Below are 22,843 nucleotides of genomic sequence, written 5' to 3'. Positions count from 1 at the left end.
TAGGGTTAGGGTCAGGGTTAGGGTTAGGGTTAGGGTCAGGGTTAGGGTTAGTAAAGTCATGGTTTGGGTAGTGTGAGGGGCCACCTAAAAATGTTGGAAAAAAACGCAAACGCGGTAAAAACGCGCTAAAAACGCATACAAACGCATAAAAACGCTGCGTTTTTTTCATGCATGCTCATAAAAATGCTTGAAAAAAACGCAGCAGTTGTATGCTTATGTATGCGTTTTTTCAATGCGTTTTTTTGCGGGAAAAACGCGCTGCAAAAAAAAGCAAGTGTGAAACTAGCCTAAGGGGTGAACTTCAGGAAAGTGAAAAAACTAAGAAATAGAGGATATCCGAATTGGATGCTAAATAGGGCAAAAAAAAATAGTTGAAAAGAAAAAACACACTGATCTTTTAGACAATATTGTATCGCACAGGAAAAAATGGGAGAAAAAACCTGTACTATCTTTACAGTACAGTCCCAATTTCATGATATCCTAAAAATAGTTTTTAAATATCTTCCTCTTTTAGAAGAAGATACACTGTTGTCCAAGATTTTGGAACCAGGGTTAGGGTTAGGGTTAGGGTTAGGGTTAGGGTCAGGGTTAGGGTTAAGTATGGTTTTGTTAAGGGTTAGGGTCAGGGTTAGGGTTAGGGTTAGGGTTAGGGTTAGGGTCAGGGTTAGGGTTAGGGTTAGGGTTAGTTAGGGTTTAGGGTTTGGGTTAGGGTTAAGTATGATTTGGTTAAGGGTTAGGGTCAGGGTTAGGGTTAGGGTTAGGGTCAGGGTTAGGGTTAGGGTTAGGGTCAGGGTTAGGGTTAGTAAAGTCATGGTTTGGGTAGTGTGAGGGGCCACCTAAAAATGTTGGAAAAAAACGCAAACGCGGTAAAAACGCGCTAAAAACGCATACAAACGCATAAAAACGCTGCGTTTTTTTCATGCATGCTCATAAAAATGCTTGAAAAAAACGCAGCAGTTGTATGCTTATGTATGCGTTTTTTCAATGCGTTTTTTTGCGGGAAAAACGCGCTGCAAAAAAAAGCAAGTGTGAAACTAGCCTAAGGGGTGAACTTCAGGAAAGTGAAAAAACTAAGAAATAGAGGATATCCGAATTGGATGCTAAATAGGGCAAAAAAAAATAGTTGAAAAGAAAAAACACACTGATCTTTTAGACAATATTGTATCGCACAGGAAAAAATGGGAGAAAAAACCTGTACTATCTTTACAGTACAGTCCCAATTTCATGATATCCTAAAAATAGTTTTTAAATATCTTCCTCTTTTAGAAGAAGATACACTGTTGTCCAAGATTTTGGAACCAGGGTGTGCTGTAGTGGCCAAACGTGCACAGACTTTGGGTAATGTTTTATCAGGATGACACATTAAAAATAGACACATTGGCTTCACCTGGCTCAGTTGTAAGGGCTTTTATAAATGCGGTGTGAGTCGATGTAGAATGTGCAAGTTTGCTTTAACTACAACATTTTTTTCCAGTTCTGATGCATCTGAACAATTTAATATAAAGCAGTTTCTAAATTGCAATAGTGAAAATTTTGTTTACATTATCATTTGTTCTATTTGAAACAAAATGTATGTTGGCTGCACTATTCGAAATTCAAAAAAGCACATTTCTGAGCATTTGAGCGATATTTATAACTCTTCTGATTCTTTTCGTACAATGTCCCAGGCTTCCAGACATTTTGTGCAACATCATGAACGCAACACTGCTTCATTCCAAGCCTTTGCCATTGAACAGGTTTATCCGTTATTGAGAGGAGGAGATATTCGGAAGCGTCTCCGGCACCAGGAGGCGTTTTGCATGTTTCACCTAAATACTTGTAACCCCCTTGGTTTAAATCTCCGTAGAGAATTATTTCATTATTAAGTCCCTGCCTGCTCTTTGCTTATTTGTTTAAAGATATCTATTTTTGTTTTTTTTAACTTTTTTGCACTTGATGTTAATTTCTTGTTTTTAATCATGTGACTTGTTGGAGGAATGTTTTTTCTACTATGTGTGTCTAAATTGTTTCATTGCCATTCTCATGCAGCTCTGACAAACAACACAGCTCGTGTTCGAAACGCTTGCTGCGTTACCACATTGCCTCTGCGGTATGTCATTTTTATTACATTTTTGAATAAATCAGCCTTTTTGCACCAGCTGGACTATTCATCTTCATTGACTTCTGGAACAGGAGGTGCTCGTATTGTACCAGGTCAACATTTCCGGGGGTGGTCACACCAACTGGAAGAAAAGTTAAGTCGCAAAAAAGGTGCTGAGTGTGTTCCCAAAAGGGAAATACGCAAGGACACCATTTAGCAATGCAACACCTGCCCCGAAAAACCTGGCCTGTGAATGAAGGATTGCTTCAAATTGTACCACACCTCCATGCACTACTAATTTACTTTACAGGAAACAGATTAGTTCCAAAGTGGGCACATCTAGATAAGTTCCTCGGGGGTCTAGGTTCCAAAATTATGTCACTTGTGGTGCTTTCAACTGTTTAGGCACATCAGGGACTTTGCAAACAGAACATGATGCCTGCAGACCATTCCACCAAAGTCTGCATTCCAAAATGTCACTACTTCCCTTTTGAGCCCCGACGTGTGCCCAAACAGTTTTTTTTCCCACATATGGGATACGAGCGTACCATAGGGGGGTCTAGTTTCCAAAATTTGGACCCTTGTGGGGGGTTTCCACTGTTTAGGCACATCAGGGGTTCGTCAAACGCGACATGGCGTCCGATTTCAATTCCAGTCAATTTTAGGTTGAAAAAGTCAAAAGGCGCTCCTTCCCTTCCGAGCCCTGCCGTGCACCCAAACAGTGCCCCCCACATATGGGGTATAAGCGTACTCAAGAAAAATAGGACAACAACTTTTGGGGTCTGGAACACCTTGGGAAAATAAAAGAAATTGTTTCTAAAAGATATTTTTTTGCACTTAACTGTTTTTATTGATTTTAAAGTTTTAATAAGGGGAGGAGTGAGGAGGGAAATGTAAGATTTTAGGAAAAGGGGGAGGGGTTTACAATTAGGAGAGGGGGAGGAAAGGGAAGGGAACGGAAATGGAGTGACAATAAAAACTAGAAAACTCCAAATATACATTTCCATAGCTTTGCATATAAAATTAATGCAGATGTAAACTGTATAAACTGTATCTAACTTAAGTTTATATCATAAAAAAAACTGTAGGCACTTAATGACCAGTATAGTAAAAAAAAAAAAAAGTTTTGTGTGTTGACCAGATCTGTGGAAATATTCCATCAGCCATACTGTAGTGCAGGTGTCGTTTATTATTTGAACAATAAAGTATTAAAAGATCATTTTTTGACTAAAAAGTTAAATGTTCATTGTTTTGTTCTACATTGCTTCTGCTCCTGTGAAACACCTGAAGGGTTAATAATCTTCTTGAATGTAGTTTTGAGCACCTTGAGGGGTGCAGTTATTAGAATGGTGTCACTTTTGGGTATTTTCTGCCATATAGACCCCTCAAAGTGACTTCAAATGTGAGTTGGTCCCTAAAAAAAAAGGTTTTGTAAATTTTGTTGTAAAAATGAGAAATTGCTGGTCAACTTTTAACCCTTATAACTTCCTAACAAAAAAAATGTTGTTTCCAAAATTGTGCTGATGTAAAGTAGACACGTGGTAAATGTTGTTTATTAATTATTTTGTGTGACATATTTCTCTGTTTTAAGCGCATAAAAATTAAACATTTGAAAATTGCAAAATTTTCCAAATTTTCGTCGAATTTCCATTTTTTCACAAATATAACGCAAGTTATATCGAAGAAATTTTACCACTGAAGTGAAGTAAAATATGTCACAATAAAACAGTCTCAGAATCACCAAGATCCATTGAAGCTTTCCAGAGTTATTACCTCATAAAGGTACAGTGGTCAGAATTGTAAAAATTGGCCCGGTCATTAATGTGCAAACCTCCCTTGGGGGTTAAGGAGTTAAAGAGGTATCTAGAACATTTGTAGAATTTCATTGACTCTTAACATTGTGTAATGTACTATTAGGATTTGTTCATTTTTACTCTCTGTTCTCGTCACATCACCGCTCCATATGCAATTTTTACAGAGACAAGCACTTTCTCTTCTGCTTCTCTCATTGTTTCAGTTGAGTTTACCAAAAAAGAAAAATTTTGGCATGTGATTGTTTTTATTCAAATTGTATATGGAGCACTGATGTGACAGACCCAGAAAGTATTTAAAAAGCTGTATACTAACACAGCATCTGAAAATATTTTGAAGGTAAAAATAAATTTTTCAAAAGGTATTTTTTTTAAAGATGGTGTTCAAAAGGGCCTCTCTAGGTAACTTTTCTATATTTAAAGAGCTGGGTTATGGTACTGTATCTATGTAGTAAGCTGGTTATGTTCCCTTATCTATATAGCAGGCTCAGTTATGGTACCATATCTAAGCAGTAAGCTTGGTTCTGATACCGTATCTAAGTAGTAATCTGTATTTTGGTACCATATAAGCTTGGTTCTGTTCCTGTTTCTATGTAGGATGCTTGGTTCTGTTGCTGTATCTATGTAGTAGACTTAGTAAGCTTGGTTCTGCTCCCATATTTCTGCAGTAAGCTCGGTACTGCTCCCATATCTCTTCAGTAAGATCCTTTCAGTTCCCGTATCTATGTAGTAATCTTGGTTCCGTTCTCATGTCTATATAGTCAGCTTGCTGCTGTTGCAGTATCTATGCATGCAGTAAGCTTGGTTCTGCTCCCATATTTATGCAGCAAGCTTCATTCCTTTCCCAAGTTCTAGCCTGTTTTTAAAGCCTGTTATCTCTGCTGCTTTAATGCAGTGGCCAGAGATAAGCAGGCCAAAGGTGGGCCACCGCAATGTAAGGAGGCCAGGGTGGTAATCGTGGCGAGGATCTGCTATGTCAACACACCCTGGCTCCCCACAAAGGAAGCATAAAGTAGAACACTCATTTTATATTCCGGGGTTCCTTCTGGTTCAAACATCTTGACTTCTGATTCCTGGTTTTCTCAAACGACTACAGAATCTATGTCTATGCTTAACAGTTCAACTTTACTTAATAACAGGGTTTTTGTTACAGATGCAGTACAGTTCTTTTGCAATGACATTCCTAAAGCTTCCCTAGCAATCACTGTCTCTTCTGGCAATCTCTGCCTCGATGGACAATCCCTGTCCTATCTGACAATCTCTGTCTCTTCTGGCAATCTCTGTCTCACTGGACGATTCCTGTCCCGTCTGTGACGTCCATGCCTTTAGGTCCACCAGCTTCCTCCCATTTCCCTTGTCTGGTCTCAATAAGAAAAGGCAAAAGGCTCGCCATCTCAGTTGTGCCTAATCCCGACTGTAGGCCCCAGATCCTCCTTGGAATAGTTACTATTTCAGGTGGTGACCGCTTGCACGCTCCTCAGCCTGGGGCCCATTCTTGCAGAAGCAACCTTATCCCCATGGCTATCAGACAGTCCTTGTTCACTGCTGCATATCAACTCCCCCTAAACCAGAAAGTGCCTCACTATGTCCCACTGCTCTATGATCCACCCATCTGTAACTCCTCCCAGCTGGAAAACCCCTAATGCTAACTATTCTATCCTAACACTCTCATTCTCTATCTCTAGTATGCCTCCACTATTCTAGTGCCACTATTGTCCTATGATATCCCTATCTCTAAACACAATACAGCAACAGTAAATTACTACATTAACAATCATGACATGCATTTAATATGAATACTGTTCAAACAGGGGGAGACATATGACGGCCTCCATGACCCTTTTTACAGCAACACATGGGCCAGTGTCTTTTGATCGCCCCAGGCTGAAAAGAGTCCCTATTTTATATGCCACCATATTTGAAATCTATGTTACCTGGTTAGGGGCCCACTCAGAGGTTTCGCCCCCCCTAAACCAAAACCCTCTACAGTATATCTTACTATGTGATTACTACACCTTAATATATGTTTTACTCACATTGTACATCTGGGTAGAGGATCATAAACAGCACTGCCCACCTCAGGGTGACACCTGTAGTTTCTGACCCAGCGATAAATAAATCATATGTTGTCAAGAGCAGGTTTGCTTCATTAAAACTACTGGAAACATCTTCTTTTACCTAGAAGAAATCAGTTATAGTAATGTGGTGCTTGCTGGTGACATAGACAGCCCCAGCGATCAGCGACGCTGGACGCTGGTTTCTAATGTAAACGTCGGGTATCCAGGAGTCACGCGGCTCCTAGATACCCGATGTTTACCTTGGAAACCAGCGTGTGCGCCGGTTTCCAAGGTAAACAGCGGGTATCCAGGAGCCACGGCTTCTGGATACCCGACGTTTACATTAGAAACCAGCGTCCAGCGTCGCTGATCGCTGGGGCTGTCTATGTCACCAGCGATTAGCCTAACAATGTCCCAGAGATCCCATCATGTCGGATCATTGGTGGGATCGCTGGGACATCGTTATGTGTGACGGGGGCTTTAGACAGGCCAGAATTATCTCTGCTTTTTACAAATAAACATTTGTCACTTATCTCTTTCAGTAGATCTGCTATGTCTCCAGCACAGAACACTTCAAAAAATAATATATAATACTATTACTGTCAACCAGCTGCTATATGTACAGTGTCTATATATATATATATATATATATATATAGAGTACAGACCAAAAGTTTGGACACACCTTCTCATTCAAAGAGTTTTCTTTATTTTCATGACTATGAAAATTGTAGATTCACTCTGAAGGCTATCAATTATCACATGTGGAATTTTATAATTAACAGAAAAGTGTGAAACAACTGAAAATATGTCTTATATTCTAGGTTCTTCAAAGTAGCCACCTTTTGCTTTGATTACTGCTTTGCACACTCTTGGCATTCTCTTGATGAGCTTCAAGAGGTTGTAACTGGAAATGGTCTTCCAACAGTCTTGAAGGAGTTCCCAGAGATGCTTAGAACTTGTTGGCCCTTTTGCCTTCACTCTGTGGTCCAGCTCACCCCAAACCATCTCGATTGGTTTCAGGTCTGGTGACTGTGGAGGCCAGGTCATCTGGCGTAGCACCCCATCACTCTCCTTCTAGGTCAAATAGTCCTTACACAGCCTGGAGGTGTGTTTGGGGTCATTGTCCTGTTGAAAAATAAATGATGGTCCAACTAAACACAAATCGGATGGAATAGCATGCCGCTGCAAGATGCTGTGGTAGCCATGCTGGTTCAGTATGCCTTCAATTTTGAATAAATCCCCAACAGTGTCACTAGAAAAGCACCCCCACACCATCACACCTCCTCCTCCATGCTTCACGGTGGGAACCAGGCATGAAATAGCAAGTGGTATACTAGCCAAAATGTATCAGTTAGCAGCAAACTAGTAAACGTAATTCTTAAGGTATAACACTAATAAACTTTATTATAACCTCTTAAAAAGTAACACCAAAATAATATATGAGCTAAGTGATATTACATCCAAAGACTCAGACCACTCATAATACCATGAACAAAATTACCAGCAGACAAATAACTGTGGCATAATTATGCAAACTGGGCTTCATTATTTCAATATACATTAATTCCCCATAGAGCGTATATCAGGTATACTCCTTCACCCTCTCTACTTTCAAGTTTGCATATTCCACATGTATCAAGGAAGGATCTCACTCATATCATAGTCAGTGCTGGGTTCCTTCTTGGCTCATATTTATTTTGTTTATATATACCATAACGTATATGTAACATTCCAATAATCTGTGTGGAGAAACAAGAGGAAGGCTACTGGTGGCTCCATTTGCTCAAATAAGAAAGCCTGATACCAGTGAGGATAATGAATGATGTTTTTGAGCATTTCTTTAGGTGCTGGCATATTTAACAACCTGGTAAAGAAGAGCTTATGTGGGTTCCACCTACTGCATAATCAATTGTGCGGCATTGTGTGTATTTTGTGTTGTCTTCTTGTCTTACGTGCACTTTTATTAGGAACTGGTGTTCCTTTTTAAGAGGTTATAATAAAGTTTATTAGTTTTATACCTTAAGAATTATATTTACTAGTTTGCTGCTAACTGGGAACCAGGCATGTAGAGTCCATCCGTTCACCTTTTCTGAGTCGCACAAAGCCACGGTGGTTGGAACCAAAGATCTCAAATTTGGACTCATCAGACCAAAGCACAGATTTCCACTTGTCTAATGTCCATTCCTTGTGTTCTTTAGGCCAAACAAGTCTCTTCTGCTTGCTGCCTGTCCTTAGCAGTGGTTTCCTAGCAGCTATTTTACCATGAAGGCCTGCTGCACAAAGTCTCCTCTTAACAGTTGTTGTAGAGATGTGTCTGCTGCTAGAACTCTGTGTGGCATTGACCTGGTCTCTATTCTGAGTTGCTGTTAACCTGCAATTTCTGAGGCTGGTGACTCAGATGAACTTATCCTCCGCAGCAGAGGTGACTCTTGGTCTTCCTTTCCTGGGGCGGTCCTCATGTGAGCCAGTTTCTTTGTAGCACTTGATGGTTTTTGCCACTGCACTTGGGGACACTTTCAAAGTTTTCCCAATTTTTGGGGGCTGACTGACCTTCATTTCTTAAAGTAATGATGGCCACTCGTTTTTCTTTACATAGAATTTGTATTATGGCAAGAAAAAAGCAGCTAACAGTCTATTCAGTAGGACTATCAGGTGTGTATCCACCAGACTTCTCCACAACACAACTGATGGTCCCAACCCCATTTATAAGGCAAGAAATCCCACTTATTAAACCTGACAGGGCACACCTGTGAAGTGAAAACCATTTCTGGTGACAACCTCTTGAAGCTCATCAAGAGAATGCCAAGAGTGTGCAAAGCAGTAATCAAAGCAAAAGGTGGCTACTTTGAAGAACCTAGAATATACGTAAGACATACAGTATTTTCAGTTGTTTCACACTTTTTGTTAATTATATAATTCCACATATGTAAATTCATAGTTTTGATGCCTTCAGAGTGAATCTACGATTTTCATAGTCATGAAAATAAAGAAAACTCTTTGAATGAGAAGGTGTGTCCAAACTTTTGGTCTGTACTGTATATATATACAGTATTTACAACCCCTGGCAAAAATAATGGAATCACTGGCCTTGGAGGATCTTCATTCAGTTGTTTAATTTTGTAGAAAAAAAGCAGATCACAGACATGGCACAAAACAAAGGTCAATTCAAATGGCAACTTTCTGGCTTTAACCCCTTTCTGACCGCTGTCGGGATAGTACGTCAGCGGTGAGACTCCCCTGCTTTGAGGTGGGCTCCGGCGGTGAGCCCAGCTCAAAGACGCGACATGTCAGCTGTTAGAAACAGCTGACATGTGACCGCAACAGGCGCAAATGGAATCGCCGTCCGCCCGCGCCTATTATCTAGTTAAATCCTGCGGGCACTTAACTAGCGCTTCCGGCCGTCGGACCGGAAGTGAGCTCATCGCCGACCCCTGTCACGTGATCGGGGGTCGGCATCGCATTGCCTGGACAACCAGAGGTCTCATAGAGACCTCTATGGTGGTTCCAGGCATATCGCTTTGAGCGCCGCCCGGTGGCCAGCGCTCAAAGCACAACAGTATATCTGCTACATATGGGCGATCCGCTCATCGCCCATATGTAGCAGAGCCGATCGACTTGTGCATGCTTCAAGCCTCCTATGGAGGCTATTGAAGAATGCCAAAAGTAAAAAAAAAGTTTAAAAATAAAAAAAATAAAAAAACCTAAAAGTTCAAATCACCCCCCTTCGCCCCAATCAAAATAAAACAATAAAAAAAATCCCACATACACATATTAGGTATCGCCGCATTCAGAATCGCCCGATCTATCAATAAAAAAAGCATTAACCTGATCGCTAAACGGCGTAGCAAGAAAAAAATTCAAAACGCCAGAATTACGATTTTTTGGTCTCCGCGACATTGCATTAAAATGCAATAACAGGTGATCAAAAGAACGTATCTGCACAAAAGTGGTATCATTAAAAACGTCACCTCGGCCTGCAAAAAATAAGCCCCCACCCGACCCAAGATCACGAAAAATGCAGACGCTACGAGTCTCGGAAAATTGCACTTTTTTTTTAGCAAATTTTGGATTTTTTGTTCACCACTTAGATAAAAGAGAACATAGATATGTTTGGTGTCTATGAACTCGTAATTACCTGGAGAATCATAATGGCAGGTCAGTTTTTGCATTTATTGAACCTAGCAAAAAAGCCAAGCAAAAAACAAGTATGGGATTGCACTTCTTTTTGCAATTTCACCGCACTTTGAATTTTTTTCCCGTTTTCGAGTACATGACAAGCTAAAACCAATGATGTCATTCAAAATTACAACTCGTCCTGCAAAAAATAAGCCCTCACATGGCCATATTGATGGAAAAATAAAAAAGTTATGGCTCTGGGAAGAAGGGGAGCGAAAAACGAAAACGAAAAATCGAAAAGAGCTCCGGTTATGAAAGGGTTAAGAAACACTAAAAGAAATCAAGAACAAAAAATGTGGTAGTCAGTAATGGTTACTTTTTTAAACCAAGCATAGGGGAAAAATTATGGAATCACTCAATTCTGAGGGAAAAAATTATGGAATCATGAAAAACAAACCAACAAAAAAACCACTCCAACACATCACTAGTATTTTGTTGCATCACCTCTGGCCTTTATAACATCTTGCAGTTTCTGAGGCATGGACTTAATGAGTGTCAAACAGTACTCTTCACCATTCTGGCTCCAACTTTCTCTGATTACTGTTGCCAGATCAGCTTTGCCGGTTGGAGCCTTGTCATTGACCATTTTCTTCAACTTCCACCAAAGATTTTCTATTGGATTGAGATCCGGACTATTTGCATATTTTTTCATAATTCCATAATTTTTGCCAGGGGTTGTATATATACATACAAATGCTTCTCACTAAATTAGAATTTCATCAAAAAGTTAATTTATCTCAGTTCTACAATACCAAAATTGAAACCCATATATTATATAGTCATTACAAACAGAGTGATGTATTTCAAGTGTTTATTTCTGTTAATGTTGATAATTATGGGTCACGGTCAATGAAAACCTAAAAGGTATTACAGTATCTCAGTAAATTAGAATACTTTATAAAACAAGCTTGAAAAATGATTTTAAAATCCAAAATGTTGGCCTACTGAAATGTTTGTTCAGTAAATGCACTCAATACTTGGTTGGGGCTCCTTTTGCATCAATTACTGCATCAGTGTGGTGTGGCATGGAGGCGATCAGCCTGTGGCACTGCTGAGGTGTTATGGAAGCCCATGTTGCTTTGATAGCAGCTTCAAGCTCATCTGCATTGTTGGGACTGGTGGCCCTCATCCTCTAGACAATACCCCATCTACCATCGATTCTCTATGGGGTTAAAGTCAGGTGAGTTTCTATTAATATGCTTGGATATAGCACTCTGTAAAAAGCCAGCTTCTTTAGCAATTACCTTTTGCTGCTTACCCTCCTTGTGTAGTGTGTCAATGACTGCCTTCTGGACATTTTTCAAGTCAGTAGTCTTCCCCATGATTGTGGAACCTAATGAAACAGACTAAAGGACCTTTTTAAATACTATTGAAGCCTTTGTGGGTGTTTTTTGTTTTAATTATTCCAATTTACTGAGATAATGACTTGTTGATTTTCATTGGCTGTAAGCCATAACCATCAACATTTTTGTATTGAAGAACTGAATTAAATGAAGTGTTTGATGGTATAGCAATTTAGTGAGGAGCACGTGTGTGTGTGTGTGTATGTGTGTATATATATATATATATATATATATATATATATACACTCACTGGCCACTTTATTAGGTACACCTGTCCAACTGTGTGTTAAGACTTAATTTCTAATCAGCCAATCACATGGCGGCAACTCAGTGCATTTAGGCATGTAGACATGGTCAAGACAATCTCCTGCAGTTCAAACCGAGCATCAGTATGGGGAAGAAAGGTGATTTGAGTGCCTTTGAACGTGGCATGATTGTTGGTGTCAGAAGGGCTGGTCTGAGTATTTCAGAAACTGCTGATCTACTGGGATTTTCACGCACAACCATCTCTAGGGTTTACAGAGAATGGTCCGAAAAAGAAAAAAAATCCAGTGAGCGGCAGTTCTGTGGCCGGAAATGCCTTGTTGATGCCAGAGGTCAGAGGCGAATGGGCAGACTGGTTCGAGCTGATAGAAAGGCAACAGTGACTCAAATTGCCCCCCGTTACAACCAAGGTAGGCAGAAGAGCATCTCTGAACGCACAGTGTGTCGAACTTTGAGGCAGATGGGCTACAGCAGCAGAAGACCACACTGGGTACCACTCCTCTCAGCTAAGAACAGGAAACTGAGGCTACAATTTGCACAAGCTCATCAAAATTGGCCAGTAGAAGATTGGAAAAACGTTGCCTGGTCTGATGAGTCTCGATTTCTGCTGCGACATTGGGATGGTAGGGTCAGAATTTGGCGTAAACAACATGAAAGCATGGATCCATCCTGCCTTGTATCAACGGTTCAGGCTGGTGGTGGTGGTGTCATGGTGTGGGGAATTTTTTCTTGGCACTCTTTGGGCCCCTTGGTACCAATTGAGCATCGTTGCAACGCCACAGCCTACCTGAGTATTGTTGCTGACCATGTCCATCCCTTTATGACCACAATGTACCCAACATCTGATGGCTACTTTCAGCAGGATAATGCGCCATGTCATAAAGCTCGAATCATCTCAGATTGGTTTCTTGAACATGACAATGAGTTCACTGTACTCAAATGGCCTCCTCAGTCACCAGATCTCAATCCAATAGAGCATCTTTGGGATGTGGTGGAACGGGAGATTCGCATCAGGGATGTGCAGCCGACAAATCTGCGCCAACTGTGTGATGCCATCATGTCAATATGGTCCAAAATCTCTGAGGAATGCTTCCAGCACCTTGTTGAATCTCTGCCACGAAGAATTGAGGCAGTTCTGAAGGCAAAAGGTGGTCCAACCCGTTACTAGCATGGTGTACCTAATAAAGTGGCCAGTGAGTGTATATACATACACATGGTCAAAGTGTTGGTACCCCTCGTTTAATGACGGAAAAACCCACAATGTGATTCTGGACCGTGAAGAAGGCGGGTTTTACCGCTGAAACGCGTAGTCCTATCTGCACTACTTTCCTGCGTTATTGCTGTTTTGAACTGCTTGGACCATTGTATTTTAATGGATTTATGAATAAAAAGAAAGAGAAAAATTTTTTTTAACAGCATCCTGGATTGCTCACGTTATTGCTGGACTTTGCTCTGTCGTTGTTCACATATATATACACATGGTCAAAACTGTTGGTACCCCTCGTTTAATGACGGAAAAACCCACAATGTTCACAGAAATTACTTGAATCTAACAAAAGTAATAATAAATAAAAAAATCTATGAAAATGAACAAATGAAAGTCAGACATTGCTTTTCAACCATGCTTCCACAGTATTGTTTGAAAAATAAAACTCATGAAATAGGCCTGGACAGAAATGATGGTACCCTTAACTTAATATTTTGTTGCACGACCTTTTGAGGCAATCGCTGCAATCAAACGATTCCTGTAACTGTCAATGTGACTTCTGCACATCTCAACAGCTATTTTAGCCCACTCCTCATGAGCAAACTGCTCCAGTTGTCTCGTGTTTGAAGGTTTCCTTTTCCAGACGGCATGTTTCAGCTCTTTCCAGAGATGCTCAATAGGATTTAAGTCAGGGCTCATAGAAGGCCACTTCAGAATAGTCCAATGTTTTCCTCTTAACCATTCTTGAGTATTTTTGGCTGTGTGTTTTGGGTCATTATCCTGTTGCAAGACCCATGACCTGTGACTGAGACCAAGCTTTCTGACACTGGGTAGCACATTTCTCTCTAGAATCCCTTGATAGTCTTGAGATTTCATTGCACCCTGCACAGATTCTAGACACCCTGTGCTAAGCAGCCCCAGAATGTAACAGAGCCTCCTCCATGTTTCACAGTAGGGACAGTGTTGTTTTCTTGATATACTTCATTTTTCCATCTGTGAACATAGAGCTGATGTGCTTGGCAAAAAGTTCCATTTTTGTCTCATCTGTCCATAGGACATTCTCCTAGAAGCTTTGTGGCTTGTCAACATGTAGTTTGGCAAATTCCAGTCTGGCTTTTTTATGATTTTTTTTCAACAATGGTGTCCTCCTTGGTCGTCTCCCATAAAGTTCACTTTGGCTTATACAAGCACGGATGATGTGATCTGACACTGATGTTCCTTGAGCTTGAAGTTCACCTTTAATCTGTTTAGAAGTTATTCTGGGCTCTTTTATTGCCATTCGTATTATCTGTCTCTTTGATTTGTCATCAATTTTCCTCCTGCGGCCACATCCAGGGAGGTTGGCTACAGTCCCATGGATTTAAATTTCTGAATAATATGTGCAACTGTAGTCACAGGAACATCAAGCTGTTTGGAGATGGTCTTATAACTTTTACCTTTAACATGTTTGTCTATAATTTTCTTTCTAATCTCCTGAGACTACTCTTTCCTTCGCTTCCTCTAGTCCATGCTGAGTGTGATACACACCATGTCACCAAACAGCACAGTGAGTATCTGTAGCCCTATACACAGGCCCAGTCACTGATTACAAGATTGTAGACACCCGTTATTCTATTTAGTGGACACACCTTAATTTAACATGTCCCTTTTGTCATATTATTTTCAGGGGTACGATCATTTCTGTCCAGGCCTATTTCATGAGTTTTATTTTTTTTTTAAATTCTGTGGAAGCATGGTTGAAAAGCAATGTCTGACTTTTATTTGTACATTTTCATAGATTTTTTTTATTTATTATTACTTTTGTCAGATTCAAGGTATTTTTGTGGCCATTGTTGGTTTTTCTGTCATTAAACGAGGGGTACTAACAATTTTGACCACATGTGTATACAGTGTATACAGGGCCGCTATCAGGGCATTACTGCCCTGACTGGCATATGGGGATCCGATCAGCAGAGGGGTCCGCATCGGGCCCCTTCACTTCGGACGATCGGTCCCCACTGCCCCAGCGGCAGGATTCTGCTGATCAAGTAACTGAACCTGCATCCGAGACACAGGTTAAGTTACTCTATTGTTGTGTGGGCCCGCATGGCAATAGTTAATGCAGCATGCCAATCAGTGGCTGGCAGCTGACATCAGCACGCACGTTGCCAGCGTCTAACATCATTGTCATTCGCCAGTGAGTGCGCTCTTACAGCCTGGAAGGAAAATCGCTCGCTGCAGGGGCATGGCCAGGTAAAGAGAAAGGGTTTTTTTTTTCATTTTTATTGAAAGCAGCAAGCCAGCAGGATGGAGACATGTGTCCATCCTGCCTGGGGCAGGATTAGAGACACAGGGGCAAGATTGGAGACACAGGGGCAGAATTGGAGATATGGGGGCAGGATTGGAGATATGGGGGCAGGATTGGAGACACGGGGGGCAGGATTGGAGACATGGGGGCAGGATTGGAGACATGGGGGCAGAATTGGAGACATGGGGGCAGGATTGGAGACAGGGGCCAGGATTGGAGACAGGGGGCAGGATTGTAGACACATGGCAGGATGGGAGACACAGGGCAGAATGGAGACAGAGGAAAGGATAGGAGACACAGGTTTGGAGACACGGGGCAGGATTGGAGACACAGGGGGCAGGATTGGAGACAGGGGGCAGGATTGGAGACACAGGGAGCAGGACTGGAGACATGGGGCGGGATGGAAAACACGGGGAAGAATGGAGACAGGCAGGATTGGAGACACAGAGGGCAGGTTTGGAGACACAGGCAACAGGATTGGAGACACAGGGGGCATGATTGGAGACACAGGGGGCAGAATTGGAGACAGGGAGCAGGATTGGAGACACAGGGGGCAGGATGGAGACATGATGGGCCAGAAATATGGGGCAGGATGGAGACAAATGGGGCAGAATCATGGGGCAGGATGGAGACAGATGGTGCAGAATCATGGGGCAGGATGGAGGCAGATGGTGCAGGATCATGGGGCAGGATAGAGACAGACGTTGCAGGATCATGGGGCAGGATAGATACAATGGAGACAGATGGGGCAGTATCATGGGACAGATGGGGCAGGATGGGGAGATCATATGGGGCAGAATGGACACTCATGAGGGCAGGATGGGAGAATGTATGGGGTCAGGATGGGAGAACATATGGCTGGAGCCATGAATGAGACATACGGGGGCCAGGATGGGGGATTTATTACCATAGGGGTAAATTAAGGGATATTATTACTGCAGTGATGTATTTATTTTATTTTTTGAGGACACTGTTTTAAATGGGGGGGTCCTATTACTGTGCAGAGTGACACTGTCGCCTTTTTTTCTTCATGTGGTGTAGAAGTTGGGAAAAAACTGTGTTCTGCATGCGGTGCTCTAGATAACTGTGTTATTTCCTGCAGAGACGAGCCCTGGCTGCAAGAAGTGACGGTGGTCTGTGCCAGATGAAAGACTTCACCTAGAGACGTCACTGGTGAGTCAGTGTGTTACCTATACAGTGACACTATACACTGTATATTATATACGGCCCTGTGTACAATGTCACCAGTGATCACTGTATTACCTGTACACAGACACTGCATGCTAAGTACAGATCTCCTGTGTATAGTGGCACTTATGGTGATATTAGTATTGTGTTTTTTTATTACTAATCAGTATTGTAGCATTCAGTCACTATGTGGTGGTAATATGTTGTCTGGTCATGGTGTGGCGACATTTATTCCTTGTTTGTGCTATTATTTGGTCACTATCTGGTGGTAATATGTGGTCTGGTCATGGTGCAGTGGTATTTGTCCTTTGTATGTGATATTATTAGAGTCACTGTGGTGGTAATATGTGGTCTGGACATGGTGTGGCTGTATTTGTTCCTTGTATGTGGTATTATAGGTCACTATGTGGTGGTAAAATGGTGTCTGGTCATGGTGCAGTGGTATTTGACCCCTGTATGCAATATTATTGGTCATTTTAAAAAATGAAAAATAAATAAAAATATACATAAATTGTATTGGATATTTTAACAAGTGTTTAATAAGATAGAGTAGAGTAAGGCCAGGCCAAAAGAGTCTACCTTGTCGTGGTGGCGGCTTAAAAAAAATCAGCCAAAGCAAAAGCTGCTGGTTATATGTGTGATCTGGTGATGGGAACTGTTAATGTGTGATTAGTGAAAGCGGTGGGGCTGTGGACTGCTTGAGGGGTGGAGGCGGGGCTGGGGTGGAGTGTGGGTGGAGTCCCAAGGGGGCCCCGAAAATTTTGCCAGTATGGGGCCCCGAAATCCCTAGTGGCAGCCCCGTGTGTATATATATTACATATATATATATATATATATATATAAATGCATATGAGCTGTATAATACAATGAGAAGATATTTCTTCCATGTCTTTTAGTGAGATTCCCAAGACAGCACAAATTTTGACATTTTCTGTGAGAACATAAGTACAAATACTAAAGGAGCAAAAGAAAGTTCATAAACTCTGTTTTACAACAGTTTGTTAACAGTAGTTTTAGGTCCAGTACGAGGGATGTTGTTGACCTTGGTTCGGCGCTTCCCTTTTTCTTCTGATGCCGTCATCCTTCTTGCTTCACGAGGATTACGCATCCCTATGTCATCCACACAGTCTCCCCAGCATTGCGTTCTGTGCAGGTGTACTGCTCTGCCTTGACAATGGTAGAGCAAAGTACTGCAGTGCGGAAATGTCGAGAAAGGTCAATGTGCCCCGAAGAATGGTTACTGCAGTATTCTACTCTGCTCTACTCATGTCAGAGCAGTATGCCTGCACAGGAGAGTGATACCAGGGAGACTGTGTGGATGACATAGAGACTCGTAATCCACATGAAGCAAGAAGGATGACAGCATCACAAGAAGAAGGGAGACACCCAACCAAGGTCAAGGACACCTCTCGGACCGGACCACCCAGCAAGTTAGTATAAAAAAGGTCTTGTTTTTGTCTTGCAGGTCTGGTTAGGGGCATTATAGAATGCTGTATATTATTCCTGAAAGGTGGTGATCTTAACTCATATTGGTCACACCTGGTAAAAGGTTGCCTTTAACTGTGTAAAATTGACAACTGCCAGCAAACCTCAATGATCCCTATTGCCTGTAATTAAATTCATCTGGTTTCCATCACATTTTTGGTATTTTACATGCATTTGTACTCAGCATGCTGCACTATTTTGGCCAGGACTCTTTAAGCCTCTGATTGAATCCAAACTGAGCCTAACAATTATAAAAGTGTTCCTACCTTTTCCATCTCCACTAGGTAGGCATCAATAAAATCTCGGGTGTAGCTTGGATCCCAAGTTTTTTGATGCTCTGAAATCATTTCCTCTAGAAATGCGATCAGTTCATACTCCGATTCCATCACATGATCAACAAGCCATGGGATGTGGGTAAGAATAGGAATTTCATTTAGAATCTGAAAAATAAATAAATTAATTGTATAATGAAATAATTACTGATGAGCGAATACATTCAGCACTATATGTTACTCGCATGAATAGTACGTAGTGTTGGGCGATACCGTTCGATACCCAAAAATATCGTATCGGATGGTATCGCCCGATACGAAAAAAATATCGGGAATCGCCGATTCCGATACCGGAAGTCCCATTCAAGTCAATGGGACTTCCGGTATCGGAATTAAAAAAAGCCCTTTATTTCCTTGTTGGCTAATTCTACATAATTGAAAACAAATAAGAATCATGTAGAATGTATTGTGGGAGGTGGAGGAGACATTAAAAGCATAGTGGTTTATTCAAATCACATGGCATAGCATTAATTCCAATTTTTTTTTTCAAGACGTTCGGAGTTAAAAAGATATTGACTATGTTAACTTTTTTATATTTAGTCAGATATGTATGTTTCACAACTTCCATGCTCTTCACCTTCTTTTGTACTTCTCCCACATTTTCTCCTTCATGATCCGCAACAGTAGCATTTTTTTCATCAACTTTTTCTTCACCTTATTCATCTTCTTCTTCTTCACCTTCTTCCCATTAATTTTTTTTTTCCATTCTTCATATTCTTCTTATTCAGCTATTATTAATTTTCATATGCTATTTCTTCATCTTCTTCCTATTCTTCTTTTTCTTCATTTTCTTATGGTGACAGGCATTCCTGTAGTACTTATCTATAAAAGTTATAAGATTACACCTTACGTTCTGCCTGTCACAAAAGATTTACAACAGGATTTGTCCGCGTTCAGTTTGGCCTGCAGCAGCACGCATTTTCCAGGGGCACCACGAGGAGGAACGGACTCACCCCCATTTACTGCTTAGTCTTCTTCTGCTTATAATTTTGATTTCTTCTATGCTGATTTTTTGTCTTATGCTTAATGTTCTTCTGCTTTCTGTTCTTCTGCTTTTGCTTCTTCTGCATCTTGTTCTTCTGTCTTTTGTTCTGTATCTTGGTGGTTGTCTTCATGCGAGAACCAGCTGACAGTACTGGAACCCATAGTGGCAGCAGAAGGAACAATAGCCAATGGCACTACTGAGGAACAGCTGACGGTGCTGGACCCCGGTTACTATGCAGGAGGTACCTGTGCTAGAAACCACTAACAAGGACCAGCTGACGGTGCTGGACCTCGGATACCGAGATGGAGGCACCTAGGCCAAAGGCTGTGGCGAGAACCAGCAGACAGTGCTGGCACCCGGATGGGTAGCAGAAGGAACAAGAGCCAATGGCACTACCGAGGACCAACTGACGGTGCTGGACAACGGTTACTAAGCAGAAGGTACCTGTGCTAAAAAGCACTACCAAGGACCAGCTGACGGTGCTGGACCTCGGATACCGAGATGGAGGCACCTAGGCCAAAGGCTGTGGCGAGAACCAGCAGACAGTGCTGGCACCCGGATGGGTAGCAGAAGGAACAAGAGCCAATGGCACTACCGAGGAACAACTGACGGTGCTGGACCACGGTTACTAAGCAGAAGGTACCTGTGCTAAAAAGCAATACCAAGGACCAGCTGACGGTGCTGGACCTCGGATACCGAGATGGAGGCACCTAGGCCAAAGGCTGTGGCGAGAACCAGCAGACAGTGCTGGAACCCGGGTGGGTAGCAGAAGGTACCCATTGAAAGCAAAGTAGCCAGGCCGCAAGCCAGCCGCAGTTACCGAAACCCACAGTCCTACAGGGGTCCCTGTCCCATTGGCACTACGGATCCAGCCTTCAGTGCCAGTTCCCGCAGCCCACATAGGAGTCACCTAAACTGCAGGCACCGTAGAGTCGGCTAACTCGGCCGCAAGACGACAGGACAACGGATTGGTGGCATAGTGACCTTGCACTACCCGGAAACAGCAGGCGTGCTGGAACCAGGCTGGGCAACAGGGAGTCCCCGTGCCAAAGACACTGCTGAGAACCAGCTGACGGTGCTGGAACCCAGATGGGTATCAAAAGCTACAAGAGCCAATGGCACTACTGAGAAACAGCTGACGGTGCTGGACCACGGTTACTAGGCAGGAGGTACCTGTGCTAGAAAGCACTACCAAGGACCAGCTGACGGTGCTGGACCTCGGATACCGAGATGGAGGCACCTAGGCCAAAGGCTCTGGCGAGAACCAGCAGACAGTGCTGGAACCCGGGTGGGTAGCAGAAGGTACCCATTGAAAGCAAAGTAGCCAGGCCACAAGCCGGCCGCAGGTACCGAAACCCACAGTCCTACAGGGGGTCCATGTCCCATTGGCACTACGGATCCAGCCTTCAGTGCCAGTTCCCGCAGCCCACATAGGAGTCACCTAAACTGCAGGCACCGTAGAGTCGGCTAACCCGGCCGCAAGACGACAGGAAAACGGATTGGTGGCATAGTGACCTTGACACTACCCGGAAACAGCAGGCGTGCTGGAACCAGGCTGGGCAACAGGGAGTCCCCGTGCCAAAGACACTGCTGAGAAACAGCTGACGGTGCTGGAACCCAGATGGATATCAAAAGCTACAAGAGCCAATGGCACTACCGAGGAACAGCTGACGGTGTTGGACCACGGTTACTAGTCAGGAGGTACCTGTGCTATAAAGCACTACCAAGGACCAGCTGACGGTGCTGGACCTCGGATACCGAGATGGAGGCACCTAGGCCAAAGGCTCTGGCGAGAACCAGCAGACAGTGCTGGAACCCGGGTGGGTAGCAGAAGGTACCCATTGAAAGCAAAGTAGCCAGGCCGCAAGCCGGCCGCAGGTACCGAAACCCACAGTCCTACAGGGGGTCCATGTCCCATTGGCACTACGGATCCAGCCTTCAGTGCCAGTTCCCGCAGCCCACATAGGAGTCACCTAAACTGCAGGCACCGTAGAGTCGGCTAACCCGGCCGCAAGACGACAGGAAAACGGATTGGTGGCATAGTGACCTTGACACTACCCGGAAACAGCAGGCGTGCTGGAACCAGGCTGGGCAACAGGGAGTCCCCGTGCCAAAGACACTGCCGAGCACCAACTGGCGTTGTTGGAGCCCAGGGACAATCATGGTGTAGGCCGAGGCCTACTTGGTGGTAGTTTTAGATTGTTTGTAGGCTACAACAGACTGTCAACGTGCTCCAATTAGGCATCTGTCTCCACTCTGTTTCCAGGATTTCACGTGACCACCAACACCGCCAGTTTATGCGTACAGTAGCCGTCTGCCCAATCCACACGTGTTGCTGTGTTACTGGGATTCTGTAATGTCAGCAGATCCCCTGATGTGTGTCTGCCACTGTCTCCTGCTCTGTCCACCTTCCCACCGCTTGCAGTGGGAAGGTGGACAGCGCAGGAGACAGTGGCGGACACATATTGGGGGATCTGCTGATGTTACAGAACCCCAGTAACACAGGAACACGTGTGGAATGCGTGGACGGCTACTGTGAGCAGGAACTGGCGGTGTTGGAGGTCAGGGGAAATACTAGAGACAGAGTGGAGACAGAGGCCAAATCAGAGAATGTTTAAATCTGAAGTAGTTACAATTTGGAGGCAGCAGCAGTTTGCTCTCCACACAGCAGGGGATCAGCAGACGTTACTGACCCCCACTTTCACATGAACGAGTGTGTTTTTCTGTGTGGACAGCACTTCCGAGCACCAACTAGCATTGTTGGAACCCAGGGACAATCATGGTGCAGGCCGAGGCCTACTAGGAGCGAGGTGTAAAGCAGAGGTATTTTGACTTTGGAGGGAGCAGGACACTTTGCCCTCCACACAGCAGGGGATCAGCTGACGTTACTGACCCCCACTTTCACATGAACGAGTGTGTTTTTCTGTGTGGACAGCACTTCCGAGCACCAACTAGCGTTGTTGGAGCCCAGGGAGAACCAGGGTGCAGGCCGAGGCCTACTAGGAGCCAGGTGTAAAGCTGAGGTATTTTGACTTTGAAGGGAGCAGGACACTTTGCCCTCCACACAGCAGGGGATCAGCTGACGTTACTGACCCCCACGTTCACATGACCGAGTGTGTTTTTCTGTGTGGACAGCACTTCTGAGCACCAACTAGCGTTGTTGGAGCCCAGGGAGAACCAGGGTGCAGGCCGAGGCCTACTTGGTGGCAGTTTTACAGTGTTTGTAGGCTACAACAGACTGTCAACGTGCTCCAATTAGGCATCTGTCTCCACTCTGTTTCCAGGATTTCACGTGACTACCAACACCGCCAGTTTATGCGTACAGTAGCCGTCTGCCCAATCCACACATGTTGCTGTGTTACTGGGATTCTGTAATGTCAGCAGATCCCCTGATGTGTGTCTGCCACTGTCTCCTGCTCTGTCCACATTTCCACCGCTTGCAGTGGGAAGGTGGACAGTTCAGGAGACAGTGGCGGACAAACATTGGGGGATCTGCTGACGTAACAGAACCCCAGTAACACAGGAACACGTGTGGAATGCGTGGACGGCAACTGTGAGCAGGAACTGGCGGTGTTGGAGGTCAGGGGAAATACTAGAGACAGAGTGGAGACAGAGGCCAAATCAGA

At 43.4% G+C, this 22,843-nt stretch overlaps 1 protein-coding gene across 3 annotated transcripts in view; it reads right to left on the bottom strand.

Annotated features, from left to right (window-relative positions):
• LOC141098687 (cytochrome P450 2D15-like) overlaps positions 1 to 22,843 on the bottom strand; it is a 393,026-nt gene that overhangs the window by 184,484 nt on the left and 185,699 nt on the right. For 2 of the 3 annotated variants that reach the window (XM_073586652.1, XM_073586653.1), the window contains exons 5-6: positions 18,167 to 18,340; positions 5,928 to 6,069 (exon numbers count right to left, since the gene is read on the bottom strand). In XM_073586652.1, coding sequence (XP_073442753.1) covers positions 5,928 to 6,069; positions 18,167 to 18,340 — 316 coding nt within the window. The remainder of the gene's footprint in view (positions 1 to 5,927; positions 6,070 to 18,166; positions 18,341 to 22,843) is intronic. The other variant, XM_073586654.1, reaches the window with a different exon arrangement.

This window comes from Dendrobates tinctorius, unplaced genomic scaffold (genome assembly GCF_039654945.1).
Source record: "Dendrobates tinctorius isolate UK_male_01 unplaced genomic scaffold, ASM3965494v1 ptg000094l, whole genome shotgun sequence".
Lineage (NCBI taxonomy): Eukaryota > Metazoa > Chordata > Amphibia > Anura > Dendrobatidae > Dendrobates > Dendrobates tinctorius.
The sequence above is the reverse complement of the archived record's forward strand: the minus strand, read 5'-3'. Positions and strand labels throughout refer to the sequence as shown.